The sequence below is a fragment of the Apus apus genome, chromosome 3 (assembly GCF_020740795.1).
Source record: "Apus apus isolate bApuApu2 chromosome 3, bApuApu2.pri.cur, whole genome shotgun sequence".
Lineage (NCBI taxonomy): Eukaryota > Metazoa > Chordata > Aves > Apodiformes > Apodidae > Apus > Apus apus.
The window spans coordinates 64,709,860-64,732,367 of record NC_067284.1 but is presented as its reverse complement, the minus strand read 5'-3'; the positions used below and the strand labels follow the sequence as shown (position 1 = coordinate 64,732,367).

Below are 22,508 nucleotides of genomic sequence, written 5' to 3'. Positions count from 1 at the left end.
CATGATTTTCATGGATTACATCTGCCTGCTTCACAGGTTTGTCCCATAGAAATAGTTAAAAACCTTTTCTAGTTCTTACTTCCCTTCCTTCTTTGGGTAGAAGACAAAGCTGGCAGGGGAGAGGACTCTACTACCCCTCTAATAATAATTCCCTCTCCCTTCAGTGGAAGATAAAGATAGCCTTTTGCTTGTTTGCTAATGGAAAAGAAAGAATAAATCCTATGCCTTGATTATTTCCCTTAAAAAAAACAAACCAACCAAAACAGAACACAAATTCCTCCAAACCTACAGTACTATATTTGCATGATCTGCTATTTTATCCTGTGTTTTGTTCCTGGCATCAAGCTTTATTTGTTGCACAAAGAAATCTTGTACCACCAAGCTTGTAACTGAGAGGCAGGGAATGCTAAACCGTAAGATTTAAAAAGACTTGGTCATGGCTTGTTCTTGTAACTGTGCAGAAAAGTTTGTCCAAGGCCACACATGTAATAGCCCTCGAAAAGAGCAATGCTTATGAAACATGGCAAGATAAATTAAAATATTACAAGTATAATTAAATAAGTGAATATGTCCTATAATCATAATTAAGCTTTCCTGCTAATCTAATATTTAAAAAAACCCACAACAACAAAACAAAGCACAGATATCTCATATTCCGTAATTATTTTTGTATACTATGACATGAAAAGTAAGGTGTGTCTCAGGTCATGAGGCACTAGCAATACTGACTTATTTATGGTAGCACTAATTTGGTGAGATTTTGTACTCTTGGACAACTGAGACTGTAGAAAATTTTAGATATCTCTTTCATCCCTCCCCACCATATAATTTTCTCATTCCCCAGCTATCAGATTTTTTTTTCCTTCTATTTACTTATGGGACCCAGTGCAGAATGCTTCTAGATATATTAAAAAGACAGCTGCATACATTTTGAAGGGGATATCATAACATGTCATTTTTAAGTCTACATTTAAGTGGTGCCCATACCAAATACATAGGAAAATAGTAGTCAGGACAGTAATTCGAACAGAAATACAAGCACAGCATGCTCTTCATATTACACACACACTGATGTTTCATCTACTTAACCCACAGGCCATTCTGAAGGTAATAACATGCTACCTCAAGAGGCTAAGGTTTCATTACAATTTTAAGGGCTAACAGGTGTGCCCCTACAGCTTGCCAAAATACTTCATGATGAACTGCAAAAATAATCTGTAAACGTGCAGCTCACCCCCTGGCTTGCACTGCACCTGGCTAGTGAAACAGCAACAGCAGAGTTTATGCCTGGTCATCCTTGCTCTACTGCCGCAGACCTCAAAGCACCAAGGCAGGTGGTTAATCGACACATTACAAGTCAAGAAAAAAAAAAAATAAAAAAAATTCTTATGACCTTGATTGAGTATAGGTTACCTAAGAGCACAAAAGAAAGCTCCTAGTTCTTATCCCCCTACAGCAGTTCAGTAGAAACGACCAAAAGCATCAGCGCAGCTGTGCTCAGGTACGGATGAAGGTCGAAGAAGCTCCCCAATGCCTCCTGGGCCTTTGTGCCACCGGTCCTTGCAGGCACTTCATGCTCTGCGGCGCCCCGGGGGAGCCCCCGCAGCCCCCCGCTCCCCTCCGCTCGCCTGCCAGCCAGGCCTGGGCTCCTGAGCGCCCGCACCTGGGGAAGCTGGAGCCCAGCCGCCTTCCCGAATACCTGCAGCAGCGTAAAAGTGCCGGCTCCCTTTTACTCTTGGATCCCCGGTTCGCGTTACCACGTGGCATTTCTAAGTGTGGGGCCTGCAGAGACACGGGAGTTGCCCTGAGCAGATTTTGGTAACGGGGACATGGCGTTGCGAGCGGGAATGCCTCCGCCTCGGGGCCAGGAGAGCTGCTCCCGGGGGCAGCGGAGCACAAGGAGAGGGAGAGCTGGGCGGTACGCTCCCCAGGTCCCGGCCCGGGGCGCTGGGAGAGGCCCGCGCTCCCCGCCAGGCCGCCCGGCCGGCGGCGCAGCGCTACGGGCGCCGGGCCGCTCTGCGCCGGCGCGCTGGGCCTCGCTGGCGGCCGGGCCGGGCCGGGCCGGGCTGGGCCGGGCCAGGCGGAGGAGAAGGGGAGCAGCGGGCATGGCGGCGCCCGCAGCGCTGCAGAGGAGCGTAGTGTCCCCTGCGGGCAGGCACACCGCCTCCCTCATCTTCCTGCACGGCTCAGGTGGCTGCTTTCCCCCACCCCTCTCCCCTGCTACCCCGCGGCGGGGCCGGGGCGCGGGGTGGGAGCTCGGTGGGCCTCGCCTCCCGCTGGGGAAGGGCGCCTGAGGGCGGGATGGCCGTGTGAGGGGACCTGCGGGCTGGGCGCCCCGCCACGGGAAGGCGAGGAAACGGGGCGTGAAGTGTCCCTGCCCGTGCGGCTTTAGCTTTACCCCCGGGGGACGGTGGAGGAGCCTCCATGGGCAGAGCGGCGTGCGGGGACGCGTCTGGGCCTACCCGGGCCTGAGGTGGGGTCGTGGGGTGTGTTTTGGGGTGATGCTGTGACACAGCAGCCTGGCTGGCTTTGCCTGGAGAACAGGTGTCCTCCAGAAGATCCTGCCTTCCTTCCTCTCCTGTAAGGGTAGCCCCACGCAAAGGGTTATTTTAATAATTAGAATGGTTCTTGGTATGTTCAGGATCAGGTTGAGACTAGTGGTGTCACCCTTTAAAAAGGTGACTTTTCCCTTTGGAAGAGTCTTAACGGTTTTGTCCAAACTGGCTTCATGGCCACCATCTGCAGGAAGTAGATACCTGCATCACTGACCAGTCTGAGGACAGTGTGTGCCTTGTTGGGATTTTTCCTAAAGGTCATTTCTAGTCTAAGCAAAGTACACAGTACTTTAGGAAAAAAAAAACACAACAATGTCATGGCCTTGGGAATCGCCTCTGCTGAGCTGTCAATGTGCATGTGGTGATGTTCTCAACTCTTTCAGGGTCTTTCTCTCAGTTTTCCCTTTGCCTGATGCTTCTGCGTAGTTTAACAAAGATGTATGTGCTTATGAAATTAGTTTCATGTTTATAATCTAGTTTAATTTTGCTTTTATCAAATTCTGTGAATTAAAAAATGGAAGTGAAGGAGAGTTCTTAGGATGTGCTCAGCCCTCTTGTTAATGGTAATGCTTTAATGCTTAAGGAAATAATTTTCTCTTGTGTTGGAGGAGTAAGGGAATATTATGGTTAGTGGTTGATCCCACATGTGGTTAAAGCACTCTGCAATTTTTCATTTTTTATATAATTTCAATCCTAATGTTTGCAGTGGGGAAGTACAAGAGTACTTTTATTTGGTTTTGTGCAGCAGTTCCACAGAACAGAATTTAAAACAGAGGTAGCCGCAGTGCTGTTGCTGTGGGCTGGCCTGTAAACCTGAATTGGTGCCTTTTGTATAGAGCTTGTGATGGAAAGTGACAGTCAAATGGCATTAATTCACTTTGTTTATAATGTTTGCTCCAGACAAATAATAACAAATGGAGAATGGAAATACAAAGAGATGGAGAAAAATACTGAAAAAATTTCCAGTACTGCACAGTAGATTTAGTTAGAGGGTCTGTTTGGTAGCTCAACGGGGAAGGGAAATGGACATTAAAAAAATATTATACATTTGTTGACTTATGTTTACAACTTTGCTTGTTGCAACATACATGTTACTTGCTGTGAAGTTAAAACTTTGCATAGAAAAAAAAACTTGAAAATTCAAGCCATATCAAGAAATATCATTCATATTTTACTTTTCAGGGAAGGGAAAGATAATATTGCTGCCATGAGTCTGTTTCAGGCTTGGAAACAGACTCAAAGCAGAACTGTAGTTTCACTGTTTGCTTCATTTTAGCAGTGTTCGGAAGGACATGTAATACTAAAATCCAGGAACAGCCTGAAGGCAGACCTTTCAGAAGGTTGTTTGGTTTTGTTTGGTGTCACAGTCTCCTCCCTTTTTCCCTCATCCAGATTCTATTTGTACCAAATTGCATTGCATTATCTCTGCATCCAAGTGCTCACAGAGCATTCACATTGTGGGGACCCTTGACACACAGAAGGTCATAGTTATTTTTTCTCTTACTTAATGATTTTTCTATTAACTTTTCATGGACAAACTAGCTTCATTAACTGTAAATGCTTCTGCTGATCTTGGCAAAGCTTAAGAAATGTGAATAAATAATAAAAGATGTGTCCTGCAGTATTAAGGAGTTTTTAAAGATGCAAGTAAGTCCCAGTTCTGTAAGCATTTAGATAGTTGAGAGGTTGACCTACCTGAGGATTAGTCAGCCCTGTGTGAGTATTTGCCAAGCCTGGAATTTTGCTTTCTAGTTGAAAATAGAGACATATAGAAAAACAAATATTTATTTGAGCCTCCTTTAGGTATGTTCACAAATTAGGTGACAGGAGCCCTGAGGAAACCCTTGCATGTCAGGAGTGTCTACTAGGAATCAGATGTGTGTTTGCACTACAGACCATACTGCTCACTTAAGCCAAGTGCTGGTGAAAATGTGTTCTGAAGCATCCATTTAAAGATGTAACTGTGATTTTACTGTTCAGCATAGGACAGAGTAAGAGTTGTGCTAGTTTTGTTACTCTGTTGCTTATTTGTCACTTGGGCTATTTAGTTTGAACAAAGAGAACTTCATGGCAGTGCCACTTGAGCTCAACAGAAAAAAATGCTGAGTTTGGATGCTTTTGCCTTCCATTTTAATTCTGATGATGCATTAGTTGTATGTGTAAGTAAAGATGACTGAATTTTGTTTGAGTGCTCAAGCACAAGCAATTCTTCTCCATTGGGGAATTATAATAATTGTAGCAATAAATGAATATATTTCTGTGACATTTTTCAGGTGAACCGATGTAATTTGGCAGTAACCCTGGCTTTTGGCAGTAATCTTTTTTCTTGTGGCTTGGCCATTTTTTTGAGAAGAGTAGAGTGAGTTCTAAAATCAAACTGACCAATTTGAGAGACCAGTGTTAATCCCACATATTATTAACTTAGTGAGTTGATAATACGTGGAAGCATTGACTTAAAACAAGACTAAAGTCTTGTGGCATAAGTGGCAGTAGTGAAATTCCAGTTTGCTGAATCCCCACCAAATTTTTAGACTGAACATTACGCTGTATATTTCTGCATACTATAAGCCATATTCCTTGATGGCCCAGTTTCCTCAAGCTTGAAGCATACAGTATTCATTATTGGATGCAGTATTCATTAAACTTAGGCTGTCAGACCTCTAAAGATCTCTTTCTAGGAAGTTTTGAGTCCCATCTTCCTTGGAAAGGGGATTGAGGTTATTGTAGAAGGTTCTTTTTTAGCATTTTGGAGGATCAACTTTGTGATTTATAAATTAGGGTGATTTGGTATAAATATGTTTGACATTTTATAGTTTTCTTTCTAAATGCTCAGAATAATTCTTGTACTCTTCTGTGTGATACAGGTGATACTGGACAAGGAGCAAGAGCATGGATAAAACAAATTTTGAATCAAGACATGGCTTTCCAACATATAAAAGTAATTTACCCAACAGCTCCTGCCAGGTATTGTTTAATGTATTTTAACTGTGGGATGAAATTACTCTATTTCAGTAGTGTAAAATACACTTGTGAATATTGGTACGGACAGTCATAACACTTCCTTTTTGAAAAAATGGAGCTCAACAGTGCACAGCTGCCCAGGGACTGTTATTTTAAGTAGTTAAGACTCTACGTGGTTAAGACTTCACAGACGTCATAGTCTGTAATATAAATTCAGGTCTTATTCTCATAGTATCTTTCCTTAATACAAAGGTGATGCTCCGGTGTGTGTTGGAATGGCATTACAGAGCCATGTTCTGGATCACAGTCCTACCTATATTAACTCTCAAAAATTAACCACTAAAATATTCTGTTCTATCTGGTGCCAGGTTTCAGTTCTGAAAGTGTTCAGTCTGTTTGGCAAGTATGATGTGAAAGTTCTTCCTTCTGGGTAAAAGACTGGTAATTTAAAATCACACATTTCTTCTAGTTTGAGGATAGTCTACGTTTGCTACAACTGTAGCACAAATCTCGTTACTAAATAACACTGTGTTCAGTGTCACGGAAACTGCAGCTAATATTTTCACCTAGGAATTTGAAAGTTAATGAAGTCAAAACTAAAGGCTAAAAATTGGACACCTACCTCCATATTTAGCTATCTAAAGGCATAGCCTTATATTTTAGAGAAGTTTGATTTTTCTTACATTCATTTTTAAGGTGATAGTGGCTCTGAGTTAGAAAGATGTTTCCTTGAAAGGTAGTAGGGCTTCAGTTTCTTTTTGAATTCATGCATAAATGTGCATGAATGCTGAAAGGAAAAGGAAATTGACATTCTACACATTGTGACTTTCAAGGGACAGATGTTTGAAAGTCAGAAAAAATTTTATTGGAGGGTATAAACAAGTGTAATAGCAGATTTTGTCTGACACTCACTAATATGTGAAAAAAACCCCCACCTTTCCATGTATTTTTATGATTTACTTAGACAGGAAAAGCAATTGAGAGATTGTGGTGTGAGTGTACTCACCATGTTACAGAAAAATCCAGCCTGTGAGTGGAAGTCTGTTGAAGTAGCATATTTTGGGTTAATAGGTAGTGAATATGATTTTTCTGTAAATAACCTTGTGCTGGTTTGATTTGGTGGGGGTTTTGGTAGTGGTGGAAGGCTCCCAGGGGTGGCTCTGGTAAGAAGCTGAGAAGCTCCCCCTGCTCCGAAACCAGCCAGGGAGCCATTAGAGGGACAATAGACATGCCTCTGCAGTTAATACATGAAAGAACTGAGATTACACCTGAGCAGAGAAACACTTCAGCGAGAAGAGCTGTGCTGGAGAGGTGAAAGGTAGTGCTGGGGTGAAGATCCCAGATGGCAGGTGTGAAAGAGGGGGAAGAAGGTGCCCAAGCAGAAGTTTCCCTGCAACCCGTGGCAAGATGGCAGGCTGGCCCCCTGCATCCATGGAGGAATGCAGTGGAAGGTTCCCTGAAGGCACCAAGAGGGGTGAACTTGGCCAGTGGACTCGGTCTTGCTGCTGGTGGACTCGGATTATGAAGCTGTGGAAGACCTCAGTGCCAGGGGAGGTGACTGTTGCCAAAGCAGCCAGTGACTCTGTGGGAAGCCCACGCTAGAGCAGCTCTGGACCTCGTGGGAAGGACTCATGAAGGAGAGGTTCGTGGAGGACTCTCTCCCATGGAAGAGAGCCTGTGGGGAAGCAGGGGAGAACTATAAATAATTCTTCTTCCTGAGGGTGAGGGAGTGGCAGGAACCACCAGCCTGTGAACTGACTCTAAACCCCATCATCCCCTGTCCCCCTGTGCTGCTGGAGGGAAGGAGGGAGAGAAACCGGGAACAAAGTAATTTAGTCCTGGGAAGAAGGGTGGGGTGGGGTAACATATGCAAGCCCTGCTCTTTGTGTTGTGTGTGTCCTGTGTGTGTTTGCTTAGTGTGAAATTGAATTATTATTTTTCCCGAAGTTGAGTCTGTTTTGCCCGTGACTTGAATCGGTGAAGAATCCTCCTTGTCCTTTGTCTCAACCCATGAGCTTCTAGTTGGCCTCTGTCCTCCCCATCCCACACTTGGGGGGGGGGTTGAACTGAGTGAACAGCCATGGCGCTGTTTCTTTGTTGTTGTGTTAGGCCCAAACCACAACAAACCTGCTCATTATTTCATTGATGACAGGCTAAAGTGATGGCTAGGGTGGCACATAACATATACTGATGGGCTCAATTTCTTCCCTATCAATACAGTACGTGCTGGAGAAATGCAGGAGGTTTTGCTTCCTTATGAAGCAATCTTTCTTCACAAGCAATATGTAGCCGGAGCACCTCAGATCTGTTAGGCTCACTGCTCTTCTGGGGTTCAGTCCTTTTCTCATTTGTTTTGTTTTCTTTGAATAACTGCAGATGTTAAGTATGTATAAATAACCAGCAAGATCTCCTGACTCAAATGAGTGGCATTTATGGGGAATTTGTTTTTTATCTTAAGACTCTGAATCTCAGTAGTTTGGTGAGCAGATGGAAAGAAAAATACTTGTATAATTAAAATATGTGAGTAAACAGTCAACTCTCTTTCTGAAGTCGAGGTTACTCTTGTTTGACTTCATAGCAGATAGAGTTCACGCATGAGTTGATTCAGAAGTGGGTTTTAGCAAAACTGTGAAAAGTTGTATATTCAAAGAATAAAAAACACCTACACTGTTTGACTGCCATTATGAAGTACACTTGGGAATATTAGTGCACAGCCTTCTGTTGCTGATAAGTACTATTAGCTGATGTACTGAAATAAAACAGATGCCCTTAAGTACAATAATGTTTGCCATTGTTTGCAGCAATGCTGAAGTGAAGTTTATGAAGATATGTCCTAAGTGTTTGAAACAGCAGTTACAGAAGCCTTTACAGACCCATTTCATGTTGTTTTGGTATTCACATCCAAAACACACTGCTTTTTGCAACATTTGTAATGCTTGCTCTCCTTTCTTCCACAGAAAGGAAAAACAAGACCTAGAACATACAAAGCTGAGTGGCAGATGTTGAAATAATTATTAGGAACTGGTCTGATTTTATGTGTGTCTGTACTTATGTTTCAGTAAGAATTCAGAATACTTCTGACAGTGACAGGGGCATTCAGCATCCTTGATAATGAGACCTAAAGGTTATGGGTGTAGATATGCTGGAGAAGATTCTGATCCAGTCTGATCGTGTAGAGACAGAGTGACATGTTGGTGGAAAGCTACGCTGATGTGAAGAGAGTCTCTGTTGGTGCCGCGAGCTGTCACTGCATTAGCCAAGTGTAGGAGCAGAGTACAAAGCCTGCCAGCAGGTTTGTACGTTGATGTTGAAATCAAAGAAAAGCTTGAAGTTAGGCAAGACCATACTAGGATTGCTTGGCTAGCGCGCTCTTTTGGCAAAATACTGCTAATGTGGATGTAGTCCATACCCCATAAACTTCTGTCTTTTCCAGCATAACTTACCATATATACACGAACATTCTCGGTCAAAGTAGTTATGCCAGTAAAAGCAGGTTTGATGATATAACTGCAATGCTAAAGGCTTTGGCAGGATAAGCTGCAGGTCAGGAAATCTCTTCACATTTTAGATGGGTATAATTCTGCTGATTGATAGATCTATAGAGTTGGCCTTACGTTCTTCACCTCTTAAATAGAGGTCTGAAAAGCAGTGGAATTCAAATTTTTCAACAAAGAACTGATATTTTTTTTTTCTTTGTGGATGACAGATGGAATTTATGTTTGTTTATTTAGTCTTTATCCCAGACACTGAATCATAGGTGTTTTTCATTTACTACAACATCAGAGGTTCAGGTACGTTCAGTATGTTTTAAAATTATTTTGGAAAACCAGCCAAGCATTTAATCTAGAATAATTTTAAAATATATTCTCTGGCTCCATTAGCATTGATTTCAGCAAACACTAGAGAGGATGCTTCCAATTTGTGGGCAAAAGCAATAGAATGTTACTTAATGACATTTTATAAAAACTGTTTTTTGCTAATCTCTGTAGAACCATGTGAAAAGAAAGTAAATTACTTTTTCTTAATTTTTTGTAATTTGCAGGGTCTGTGTAGAGAATGATCACGAGATGTCCCCTGGATAGGTAAAGAGTTTGCAGTGTTTTGTCACAGTCATCCACCATCTCGTTTGTTTCATGAGTGGAAATAACAGAATGTAGACAGTGCCATCTACTATTAAAAAAGAAAACATTTCAAAATTTCTAGATAAAATGCTTGTGGTAAAAACATGCTTGGACACAAAAAAGGAAAAACGTGGATTTCAAGTCTCAGTGTGATGTAGTGAGAATTATGGCACCTGAATTTGAATTATTTCTAGAAACTAAATACATGTAGTTGGGGCATGCAAATTCTGCTTTACAAATAAAAAATTTTAGACATTTCTAGAGAGGCTTTTTTTTTCTGTGTAATGTAGGCAACTGGGATACTTAAAAATAGAGAAATTCTTTTAATAGGTTGTTCTTTTAACTTCAGCTTTCTTTCAGTATCAGGGCTTCTGTACATACATCAAACTTTTTAAACACAACAGTATTCTATTTCTTCTCCCTTGTCTTACTAATGTATATCTTTTTTTAAAAAAAAAAGAAGCTGAAATTGTAGCCCTAGCAGCTGATGCAATCCGTAAAGCCACGTATACAGTAATAGTTTTAAAAGAAAGGGTTTTCTTTTTCCTTTCTTATTTTGGCCAGAATGGCTACAGCTTTAAATACTGTGTCAGCTGCTACAACTGTGACTTAAACATTAGGTTTCTATTCAATTTCTAAATCAGAACTGAATACCACCCAATTTATTTATTTTTTTTGGTTTGTGCTTTTTTTTTCTTTTTTTTTTTTTTTTTCTAATAGAAAGTGATAGTTTAAATTGGCATTGCAGGAGCTAACGTGGTAAAGTTAAAACCATTCAGGCTGCACTTGTTTTAATAAGTATACCTTACCTTCTATAATTCCCTTCAAAAATCTAGGTCAAAGATTCATTGCGTTGTCTAGCATTCCATTCTGACAGTCCTCTTCTGCAAGTCAGAAAGTAAGCTATAAACACTTGGGCTATTTTGTGAATCTTTTTGAGGTTCACTCAATGTATCTTTCTGTGGCCAGTAATCTCCATGCAGAGCTTGTTGTATGTTTCCCGCCCCCCCCATTTATTCTAATTTCCCTTATCTCTAAGCATGTGGCTGGTAAGGACTGCTCTGTGTTATATGGCCTGGTACTCAGTCCTTCCACATAAGTTCACATCTTTGCTTGGCTAATGGGTGGAAATGAATTTCATCTCATCGTAGTCCCTCTTTGGCTGTATTGCAAAACCACCAGACAGTTTGGCACCATTCAGCTACATTGGCAGTCTCTACTTGTGAGAGGCCTAGGATTGGAAAAGCAGCAGGGGCACTGCAGGTCAAACTTGAGATGGCCTGGTGGAGCTTTGTAGGGGAGCATGCACAGTGCCTATCATACTATGTTTGGCTCAAGCAAATGTTACTAATCCTTCACTTTTGTCAGCCCTAACCTCATTCATAAATTTTACACAAAGCAGGCTTTTTAGAGGTGGAATTTTGAGGGACAAATGGAAAGGGTTTTGGTTGGTATCATGGGGTGGTTCTTTCATCTCCTTCTATAAGTAGAAATTTAACATTCTGCGTAATAATGATGGAAGCATGTTTGGATAAACTTCATTTTTTTGCTTTTATTTCTCTAGCATGAAATGAGGAAAACATGCAAATGCATACATAGAGTGCTTACATCATATACTAAATACCATGTGGAATGCAATAAGCACTTGTCAGATAGTTTAGTCATGCTTCAGGAAAACAAAGTAGAACATGATGACAATAATCTTGGATTTCTAATCCCTTTAACTACATCAGGGTCTTTCTCCTTGCTTTTTCAGCTCTCAGCTGTTTTCCAGTACAGAAGAACTGGAAACTCTGGTTTTTACATGGCTCCTCTCCACAGTTATATGTCGTTCTGTGCTTTTGCTTTACAGTCTTTTCAGGGGTTTCTGTGCATAGCTAGTGTCATTCATCCATCTCAGTGTTGTTTTCCACCAGTTTGTGAAAGATCCATGAGTGTCTTTCAAACTCTGTAATGGAGAATTGATTCAGATTGTATCCTGGTTTGCCTCTTGCCACTTTCTTTCAGTCAATTCAGCAACTCTTAGCTGGTTACTGAGGAACTGGAAGTGTCTAGAAAAGTCTTCTCAAGTGTAACATTACTGTCATTTCTCTGATCGGTACAAATCCTTACAATTTACACCACTTGGCCACCCCCAACCCCCAAAAGTAGCCAAACAAACAAACAGAAACAAAGAAACAGAAATAAACTCAAAATTCAACCTGTTGAGTTTTATGTAAGTTCTATTGCAGCTTCCTTTGTTTTCAGTGAATATGATTTGTCCCAAGTAATCAAAGCTGTCAACATAGTATTTTTTCACGTAATAAGAAGTGCTGTACTGGCTCAGCTAGCTCCTTTTTCAGGCATGTTACATCTGAAACAACACTGTCAAAGGCATTTCTTCTTAATGTCTAACCTAAAATTACTCTCTTCCAGCTGAACACTGTTACCTCTTGTTGTATCATCACACCTCCTGGTAAAAGGTCCGTCCCCAGCTTTCCTGCATGCCCCCTTCAGGTACTGGGAGGGTCCTATAAGGTCTCCTGGGATCCTTCTCTTCTGCAGGCTGAACAACCTCACTCTATCAGACTGAACTCTCTCAGCCTGTCTTTTTAGGAGAGGTGCTCCAGCCCTCTGATCATCTTCATGGCCCTCCTCTGGACTCGCTCCAGGAGCTCTTGTGTCCTTCTTGAGTTGAGGACTCCAGAACTGGACACAGTACTCCAGGTGGTGTATCACAAGTGTGGAGAAGAGGGGCAGAATCACCTCTCTCAACCTGTAGGCCAGGCTTCTTTTGATGAAGCCCAGGACATGGTTGGCTTTCTGGGATGCAAGTGCACATTGCCAGCTCATGTTGAGTTTTTCATCAACCAGCACCGCCACGTCCTTCTCCTTAAGGCTCTTCTCAATCCATTATCTGCCCAATCTGTAATTTGTCCCAACCCAGGAGCAGAAACTTGCACTTGGCCTTTTTGAAGTTCATGAGGTTGGCATGGGCCCACCTCTCAAGCCTTTCATGATCCTTCTGGATGGCATCCCTTCCTTATAGCGTGTCAACTACACCACGCAGCTTGGCATTGTCAGCAAACATGGTGAGTGTGCACTCAATTTTACTGACCGTGTCTCCAACAGAGATGTTAAACAGCACCAGTTTTTCTAGTATATTTCCATGTTTAAGCTGTTTGAACCTCTGATACATCTTATGCTGTTTTACCGTATTACAAAGCTTCATTGTTGTTGAACCTCAGGTTTAGTATAAGATGTGCCTTGGGCTAGAGCTTTGAGTTTAACTTATAATTTAAGTAGGTGGATTCTCTGCCTTCCCCCCTGTTTCTTTTTAAATTCACTTTCTGGTTCAAGCAGACAGTAGAAATTAAAAAGCAGAATTATGAAAGAGATGTTCCATTGTAGTGTACTAGTATCAGCAGTGAGATTATGCTACCAGAGAATTTGGGACTTGAAAAACCTGCCATCAGCTTTGAGAGTCAAGACTTGCTTCTAGAACTTAAGCAGCTCGGTGGTGTGGTTTGTAGATTGTCTCTAAGGGATGCATGGACTTCCAAAATACAATATTAAAATATCTTCTGCGACTCTGTGCCTCCTAACTGAGAGGCGATGGGTTTGGGAGGGAAGCAAAAGTGAGGATTTGAAAAATTTTGATCTTTCACTTTCTTTCTTTGAGTCTTGAAGCCTTACTTCACTGTATGTTCCCTGTTCTGTCTGACATGGCAGGAAGTTCTGTCTGGAACTTCAAGAAAGCTGTAAGCCAGCATCTGTGGTTTGGGTTTTATGTGACTGCATTAGCAGGGTGATCATAGCACTGAGCAAGAAGGCAGGGATACAACTGTACATCAGGAGGAAAAGTTGGGGGAAGAATCTTTACTATTTATCAATGTGCTGTCTGCTACTCTTCCGTTTCTAATTTCAATCAGCCAGTAGTGCTGGCTTGTCTTTTAACGTATAACGTTGGACAGAGACGGTGATTTATTGGATAACAAACAAAAACACTTGCAGTTCTATGTAAATCGCTATGCTAGTAGCATAGTTTGGGGGATAGGATTTGGCATGTTTTTAGGTCTGAATTTGAACCTTTGTAGCACCATTCAGTTGCTCTCCAATCTTTTTAACCTAAGATATCTATACTATTAGCATGGTTCTAAATGTGATGATGAAGGTCTAGACTATATAATCCATGCTCTAGGAAGGTGGAAAAAAATGGTGGTTTTGCTCCCTGCTTTCATTACAATTTCATCATTAGTACATAACTCACATTAGCAGAAGCTAACCTATCTTCAGTTTATGAGAACTTGAGTTATCTGTATTACTTTGAAACTTCACAGTGAAATCAACAGTGTAAATTACTTCTACTTTAATACGTGTTTAAAAGCTTGAAATAATGATACTTACAGACATAGTACAGATTTTAAGACATTCTGATACTGGGTGCGTAGGTTCTTGAAACTTCAGTCTCATGCAAGTGTATTTGTGAGAAAGCAATTGTAGAGCAATGCAAAGCCTTAAAAATTAAGACCTATAAAGTAATCAGAAGACATAATCCAGAGTGATTTGAGGATGTTGAGAAGTATATTAAAGATTACTTTTCTCAGGGTGCCTGAAGTTTCTTAAATACTGTTTGGTATTAGCCACGTTTCTTTCATGTCTTCCTTTCTCTTAATTTGAAACATTAAGTGTTAATTCAGTTTGTAGGAAATTATGTTTCAAATGTCTCTTAAAAATGGTTGTAAGTTTGGAAGTAGGATATACCCAGAGAGAGCGTACTTGATCCTTTGTCACCATTTGACTCAGGTCCGACAACAATGCTGTCAATCCCCTCCTCCTCCCACCCAGATAGGGAAGGAGAGAGAGAGAAAGAGAGAGACTTGGCTGGATTGAAAACTAAACTACACAGCTTTAATTAAACACTAATGATATAAGAAAATACATACAATTATATACAGATATGTTCCGGTATGTGCAAGAATCTCTCGCCTCCCCCCACCCTCAGCAACTCCCACCACACTCCCCTGAGCTGGAACAGTTCCAAGAAATCCTGGAGCTGCTGCTGGAGAGAGCAGAGAGTGATGAGGGTCAGGAGAGCTCGAGCCTAAGGGTCAATGGTGCTGGATGGACGGAGTCGTCCCTGGACGCCGGCTGTGGACGGAGGAGAAGGGAAGAAGAAGGAAGTTGTCTTCTGTGATCTCTGACCTTCCTCTGAGCTTACATAGATATATGGAATGGAATATCTCTGGCCAATTTTGCTGTCTGTCTAACTCAGCCTCCTATGGGGAGGTCATAGATCTCCCCATAGTGTCTGAGCCGGCAGAGTGAAGGTGCGACCTTGAAGACCCAGCAGTTAGAAAAACATTCCACTGTCTTATCAGCTTTAGAAGAACACACTGTTGCTAGTTAAAAGAAAGCTCACTGAAGGAAAAAAAATTAGTAAGAGGAAAATTGGCTTCATCCTGGTGCAAACCAGGACATCCTTGTTTTCTTGTATGGATTTGAATCTTTTGTGTGCGCCAGAGCAAGCAAAACAAAGACACGTACACCCTTAAAATTAAACCACACAACTTGGGGAGCTATGTATTTTCATTCCAGGTTTCAACAACACATGTTTTAGAGACATGGAGCTCTCTTTTTACTATCATTTAAAAGTAGAATAAAGAAAGTGAGGCACTAAGGAAAAAAATCATCAGGACTAAAGTTGTGAGTTTTGATTAAGCTTAGGAAAGCAAAAAAATCCAAACTTAAAGATGACCATTTGTTTTGACACTGCCCTTACCTGACCATGCTGTTCCTACTGGATGGAGTTTTCACTCCACTCTATATTTCTTTCTTTTTGTGTTTTCCAGTCTAGCCTCTTCTGTCACTGCAACATAGGGATTTTTTTTTCTTTTGTGGTTTAATTGTACAAAAAAAGTTTGTGCTGTATTCTTGGAGCTGCACAGATGGTTCCATGCCAAACATATTTGTTTACCGTAGTAATGTCTGAGTTGTAGTGTGCCAGCTAATAAAGGGATTTATTTAAGGAACAAGGTGAATGACTAAAACAGATGTGCCAGTTGGGTGAACCATTAAAAGAATCTTACTTCTCTTCTTTACATAAGGATTACATAAGGATTATATTTAATGCATTTCTGAGAAATCAAGAGGGGTTGCAAAGATGTTTTGAGACAGCTGAAAGCACCTTATCTGTTTTCTTGGGGGGGTCTTTTCCTGTGGGCTTAAGATACATTAGTCTTTCATGTGTCTCATTGAAGAATTTACAAAGACAGCAGGTAAAAGTGCTGAGTTTTGACTTCTGGTCAAGTATTATAATCTTATAATGAATTTTCTCCTGTTTATAAATTTTATGATTCTGTCTTTCAGTTGTGGGGAAACTTGCTTTAATTTTTCTGTAATGTAAATTTCTGTAATGTAATATAAATATGTATCTCAATTCCATGGAAATCATGGGTCAACCTCCAATATTTCCACTGAATTTCCTTTAATTTAGTATTTACCTTTTTTAAACAGACATGTAAGGACACTAACTTAAAAAAAAATATGTTAATTCTGGTGCTTAAGAATATGGTTTGTTTTCAGTTGTACAAATGAGGGATTACTTAAAGCATACACTGTTCTAAAGTTGACCACGTACTTACATGCCATTTGAATAACAGTAGATTGTTGCAGTTTTTAGGTGCTCATTTCTGAAGCTGTACTCTAACAGATGAAACAGTGTAGTTGTCTGTACCTGTCTGTTGCTGTTTGTTGGCTCTTTCTTTATATTTAGATTTAAAGCTTTTGAGTCATGGACTGTATTTACTTCATGTTCATGGCAACAGGTAGAAGAAAATTGGTGTTCTCTTATTTTTGACTTGAGTGACCAAGTAATCCTAATATTATAGTGCCTCTTGTATGCTTCTACTAGTGGCAGTATTTCTGGTTAAGAAATAGCCATTTACATGTGTGAAGTCTCTCTGGTGTTAATAAAGGGAGAATTTGTTCCTTCATTAAGAATAATTGAAGCGGTGGCTTTCTCATTTTACGTTAATTGTGTTTTTGTTTAATTGTAGTACTGAAAAAAAAAATCAGAGACAGCATGGAAGTCAGCGTTAGCATTTTCTATGGGTTCCTATCCAGAAAAGTTTATCAAAGACTGTCTGTTTGTAGGCAATGATTGTAATCTGATCTGAGCTTCAGTAAAAATGAAAAATGTTGCAATTAAGGATTTTAGAGGGCTTGGTTTTGAAATGAAGCATTGATCTCATAGCAGTATGTTTGGTATTAAATTGTAGAGCCATTGCAAGGCAATTAGATCATCTTTCTTGGGATTTCAGGACTCTCTACATCTTTATTTAACAACAAAGGAAGGCTACTTTGAATTGTATCTTCCATGATTATCTGAGGTTTGGACAGCATGTTAAAGCACTTAAATACTAACCTGACAACAAGGTATTATGGGAGAGTATCACGTCTCTAATTTGTGTCTGTGCACTAGTTCAGTAAATACGTGGCATTTCTTTTCTGTTATGAAATACCTGACCCATTGAGGATGACTGTTTAAGAAAAAGAAAAATGGACAGAGACAAGTTGTTTTTGTAAATACGTATAGGTTCATAATACCTGTCTCCTGTCAATTTCAACAAGAATAAGACAACCGAATTCCAGAAAGCTAGCTCCTGCACAGCTGTCTTGTTTAGCAGTTACTTACTTCAGTTTGTCCTGTTCCAAGGTGGATTTCACACTAACTGTTTTGGATTGAGAACCTCTCAAGGGTGTTAAGATTTAAAATGTTTGGCAGATCTGATCAACCTTGACATTGAACTGACTGAACCTTGTGCTTTACATAGCTCCCAAATGCTGTCTTCATTCTTGAAAGACCAAGTTTTGAGTGCAAGGAAATGCAATGTGACTGAATGTAAATTAATTTAGTCCCAAAAGAAGTTTCTTCTCTTCTTTGCTGGAGAGAAGCTGAATAGTTTTTATTTATCAGGTATGCTGAAGGCTTTTGATCTTATGCTTGGTTAATAATTTGTTTTCTTTCCTTCCATCACTGCAGGCCATATACACCTATGAAAGGGGCCTTATCCACAGTGTGGTTTGACAGGTATAAGATCTCCAATGACTGTCCAGAACACATTGAAAGTATTGATTCTATGTGCCAGAGACTTACAGATTTGCTCAACGATGAGATTAAAAATGGCATTGCAAAGAACAGGATACTAATAGGTAAGCTACACTTACTTTTAATATGTTTGTTTTAATGGTTTTTAATTGTTAAGAGATCATCTACTTTGAATTTACTCCATCCTGAAAGCTCATGAGCATGCCTTGCAACTGCTGATAAGCGTGTTCAGCAGCCAGTCCTCAAGAATACTGAATCATTTAGACCTGAATCAAGTGAGGAATGTGGCTAACTGTAAGCAGTGTCCTCTAAAAACTTAAAACTGTTTTTATTATAAATATTAATTTGTAATTGTTATTTAAAATGCAGTGTGCAGTGACTTACTTCAAAAAGTACATATTTTTACTATTCCTTTTTATCCCTTTTCAGCATACTTTCCCAAAACAGCTTGTATTTTGGAGAGTAGAGAGATATCATATAAATAATCATGAGCTTTCCGTTACTGTTCTAATAATTTTGGATAATTCATGGAGAAAAATTTGAATGTTACACATCACTAAAGTTTAACACTTGCTAACAAATGAAGCATTAGCTGTTGTAGTTCAGTACCAGTGAAGCTGATGGAGCAGATCATCCTGAGTACTGTTAGGCACAACATGCAGAACAACCAAGTGATCAGACCCAGTCAGCATGGGTTCATGAAGGGCAGGTCCTGTTTGACTAACCTCATCTCCTTCTACAAATGGGTGACATGCTTATGGGATGAGGGTAGGGCTGTGGATGTTGTCTACCTTGACTTCAGCAAGGCCTTTGACAAGGTTTCCCATAGCATTCTCCTAGAGAAGCTGGCTGCCTGTGGCTTGGATGTGCACACGCTTTGCTGGATAAATGACTGGTTGGACAGCCAGGTCCAAAGAGTTGTGTTCAATGGAGTTCAATCCAGTTGTTGGCCAGTCATGAGTGGTGTTCCCCAGGGCTCAGTGCTGGGGCTGCTCCTGTTTCACATCTTTATTGATGACTTGGATAGAGTGGACCCTCAGTAAGTTTACCGTTGACACTAAGTTTGGTGGGAGTGTTGATCTGCTTGAGGGCAGGGAGGCTATGCAGAGGGATCTGGACAGGTTTGACCAATGGGCCAAGGCCAATGGTATGAGTTTCACTGAGGCCAAACGTCCTGCACTTTGGCCAAAACAACCACCAGCAGTGCTACAGGTTTGGAAAGGAATGGCTGAGAGCTGCCCAGCAGAGAGGGACCTGGGGGTGCTGATTAACAGGCAGCTGAACATGAGCTGGAAGTGTGCCCAGCTGGCCAAGAAGTCCAACAGCATCCTGGCCTGCATCAGGAGTAGTGTGACCAGCAGGATCAGGGAGGTGATCCTTACCCTCTACTCGGCCTTGGTGAGGCTGCACCTCGAGCACTGTGTGCAGTTTTGGGCATCACAGTGTAGGAAGGACATAGAGGTGCTTGAGAAAATGCAGAGAACGGCAACTAGGCTGATTAAGGGTCTGGAGAACAGGTCTTATGAGGAGAGGCTGAGGGAGCTGGGGCTGTTCAGCCTGGAGGAGTTTGAGGGGAGACCTTATTGTCCTCTACAACTACCTGGAAGGTTGTAGTGAGGTGGCTGTTAGCCTCCCTGGTGACTGGTGATAGGACAAGAAGAAATGGGGTCAAGCTGCACCAGTGGAAGTTCAGGCTGGATATTAAAAAAAATTTCTTCACAGAAAGTGTTGTGAGGCATTGGAACAGGCTTCCTAGGGAGGTGGTGGAGGCTCCATCCCTGGAGATGTTCAGAAAAGGGGTAGACATGGTGTTTCATAAGATGGTTTAGTAGTTAAGGGTTATAGGGTGGACGGTTGGACTTGGATGATCTTGAAGGTCTTTTTCAGCCTTGCTGCTTCTATGATTCTATGTGTGTCTTCCCATCCCTCTTAATTTTTATTAATTTCCAGTAACATTCAGAGTACATTTGTGAAATAGGTAGTGAGATATTGAGACACAGCAGTTGAGTAGCCTGTGTCAGGAGAGGGAATGAGAATTCATGAATTCTTGGCTCCCTGTCCTATCCCTACACCACAAACTGTTTCGGGTTGGGGAAAAAACCTCTTAATGTGGGATGTTTTAAATATATGACCAACTGAGTCATGCCATCAAAATCCTGCGTGGTGGAGCCACTATCATTCAGCCTACATGTTTTCTTGGTCCAGCCCCATGTTGCTCTTTGAAGCCTTCTGTTTACTTTCCCTGTCTGGCTCATTGTCCTGGCTGCAGAAGGCATTGTTTTTGGATGGCTGTCTGCAGAGCCTCTTTGATCTGTTTTTCCCGTGTTATACCTGCAGGCTTGGAAACAGCTGAAGAAGCACAGGTGCTTTTCTGTAGAGTGAGCTGGGAGGTGTTCTGTGTACAGATACAATTTGCTACTAGGCTTTTTTCCTTTCTCTGTAACCATCAAAATTACCACTAGTGAGATTGCAGAGTGTAAAAGTTGTTTTGCAAGTCGTAAGCAGAGTAAGGAAGTTGGTATGCACTGATTGTTTCAGCCCATAGATTCTTTGGAAGTCCCCTTCTCTGTGTGTTTGCATTCTTCATCTGTAAATCAGAAATAATTAGATGTACATTCTCACTCTTGAGAGCTTTATTTTCAAGGTTCTAGAGAAAAGCACTGTTTCCTTGCTTCTATGACACAGACTCACAGTTGACTCAAATGTTTGTGCAACAGGCAAAATAAGGCAGCCTTGAATTAGCTGCATCCAAAGTGCAGAAGGAGAGCCATGTGAATGCATAAGAAATGTAGTAGCAAATGTATTGAATCACTTAGGGCTGCACAAGATTGTTGTTCCACAAGAACTTTGTGCCTTCTCTGCACTGGTTTTGATGATTAACCGAAATGTGATGCAGCAGAGAGCAGGATCCTGTGAGGTTTCGGTGAGTAAAGGTTGGGTTTAGTATCAGTCTGAACCTCACTCATGTGACATTCTTAGTTGTTATAGATGGGACTTTGCAAAAAATTGCCCATCTTCTGGTGGTATTTCTTACAGGAAATCAGGAATTCTGTAAAGGCACCTGGCAGCTTTTTAGCTTTTTTTTTTTTTTTATGAAAAGACAATATGAGGCTGAGGTTTTGTTATTAAGATACTGTCAGTATATCTGTAACAAACTGTAATGTCCACTGGAAAAGGAAGGTGTCCTGAAATTTCTCTGAGTTTGGGAAAGATTGGTGGAGAGGAGATAATAGAAGAGGTTTAAAACATCAAAAAACTGAGTACTGTGAGTCAGAAATATCCATCTGGAACAAGAAGAGGAGGCTTAAAATAATATTTGGGAAGCAGACTGAATTTGTGAGTGCTGCTATGATAAGAGTTGGAGGAGTCAGCCTTCTTGAGGTTAAGGAAAAAAAAAGATGATTAAAGCAGGGGAAGCCATGGGGAGATTTTGCTATGAAAATTTCGTCATTCATGCAATTAATGTTGCATGTTGATGTTGAGTCACTTTGGAGATCCATAATCTCCAAAGTTTGGGTGTGAAGGGACCTTGAAGATCATCTAGTTCCAACCCGTCTGCCATGTGCAGGGACGTCTCCCACTAGACCAGCTGGGTCAAAACCCCATCAAACCTGTCCTTGCACACTTCCAGAGAGCGGGCATCCACAACCTCCCTGGGTAACCTGTGCCAGTGTCTCACCACCTTCACAGTAAAAAATTTCTTCTTAATATCCAATCTAAGTCTACCCTCTGAGATTGGAACTGTTCCCCCTCATCCTATCACTATATTCTTTTCTAAAAAGTCCTTCCCCAGCTTTCCTGTAGCCCCTTCAGGTACTGGAAGGCCACTATAAGGTCTCCCTGGGGCCTTCTCCAGGCTGGCCAATTCCAACTCTCAGCCTTTCTTCAATTGAGAAGTGCTCCAGCCTTCCTCTGGACTTGCTGGTACCTATCTTATTGTGGAATATAGAGACAAAATAGTTGAGAGAGGAGACTGGAAGACTCTGTAGTCTGTGAAGGGCAATGGTGGCCTTTTCAGGTAGGTCACAGAAGCCAAGAGAGCAGAGCAGTTGCATGAAGATGTAGTTGTTGGAAATTAAATGGTTGTTATAGGGTTAAGAAGAAATGGGTTGTGGGACTGTCTGTTTTGTAATGAGTGGGAGTTTTAATGAGTGGAAAGAAAACAAAATTAGTATGAGGAGTGTAACAAGATTGAAGGTTATGGTTTTATAGCAAGAGTGGACTAGAAATTACAGGCTGAGGAGTAGTGTCAGATACTGTTAGGTGGGTGCAAGCTAGGTGTTAGGCAAGCAGGAAGGTGGGTAGCTGCTGACAGCTTAGAGGTGTGGGATAAGAAAGCAAGATCTGAGGGAGCGCTGTGCGAAGGAGAGTGAGTGGGAAGAGAGGGGAAGCAGGAGCAGGCTCTCAAGCAGTGGAAAATGAGAAGTCCAGCACCTGGTGTTCTGTGGGATGATTCTCCTTCTGGAGCTGTTCAAACTTTCCATAAAGGTGAAGATTGTGGATACAGTAAGATCATTTGTTCTGACAGAAATTATAGCCTATTTGTTTCACTAGTACAGTTAGTTATGAAATCCACAACTAACTGATTGTAGGGTAGAACTCTAAAGCTGAGGATGGAGTCCAGTTTGTGCAATGCCAGTCCTCTTTTTTTGTATCAAGAAAAATATTGGTGCATCCTTGTTTTTATCAGCTGCTCTATGAATTTACTAAAGAATTACTTAATTCGCTGGAGGTAAAGTCTGTCATTAAAACCTCCGTACCAGTTAGGTGTAATAACCAGCA

General features: G+C 41.2%; 1 protein-coding gene and 1 long non-coding RNA gene across 6 annotated transcripts in view; one reads left to right on the top strand and one right to left on the bottom strand.

The window, feature by feature from the left end:
- LOC127382132 (uncharacterized) overlaps nucleotides 1–1,797 on the bottom strand; it is a 47,536-nt gene extending 45,739 nt beyond the window's left edge. The window contains exon 1 of one of the 2 annotated variants that reach the window (XR_007888884.1): nucleotides 1,700–1,797. This is a non-coding gene — a long non-coding RNA (uncharacterized LOC127382132). The remainder of the gene's footprint in view (nucleotides 1–1,699) is intronic. The other variant, XR_007888885.1, reaches the window with a different exon arrangement.
- The window catches only part of LYPLAL1 (lysophospholipase like 1), a 39,155-nt gene continuing 18,388 nt past the window's right edge, over nucleotides 1,742–22,508 (top strand). For 2 of the 4 annotated variants that reach the window (XM_051613328.1, XM_051613327.1), the window contains exons 1-3: nucleotides 2,010–2,190; nucleotides 5,420–5,519; nucleotides 17,661–17,830. In XM_051613328.1, the coding sequence (XP_051469288.1) occupies nucleotides 2,106–2,190; nucleotides 5,420–5,519; nucleotides 17,661–17,830 (355 nt within the window). In that variant the 5' untranslated portion in view covers nucleotides 2,010–2,105. Of the gene's footprint in view, nucleotides 1,819–2,009; nucleotides 2,191–2,346; nucleotides 2,474–5,419; nucleotides 5,520–17,660; nucleotides 17,831–22,508 lie in introns of those variants that run through there. The other 2 variants (XM_051613329.1, XM_051613330.1) reach the window with 2 other exon arrangements.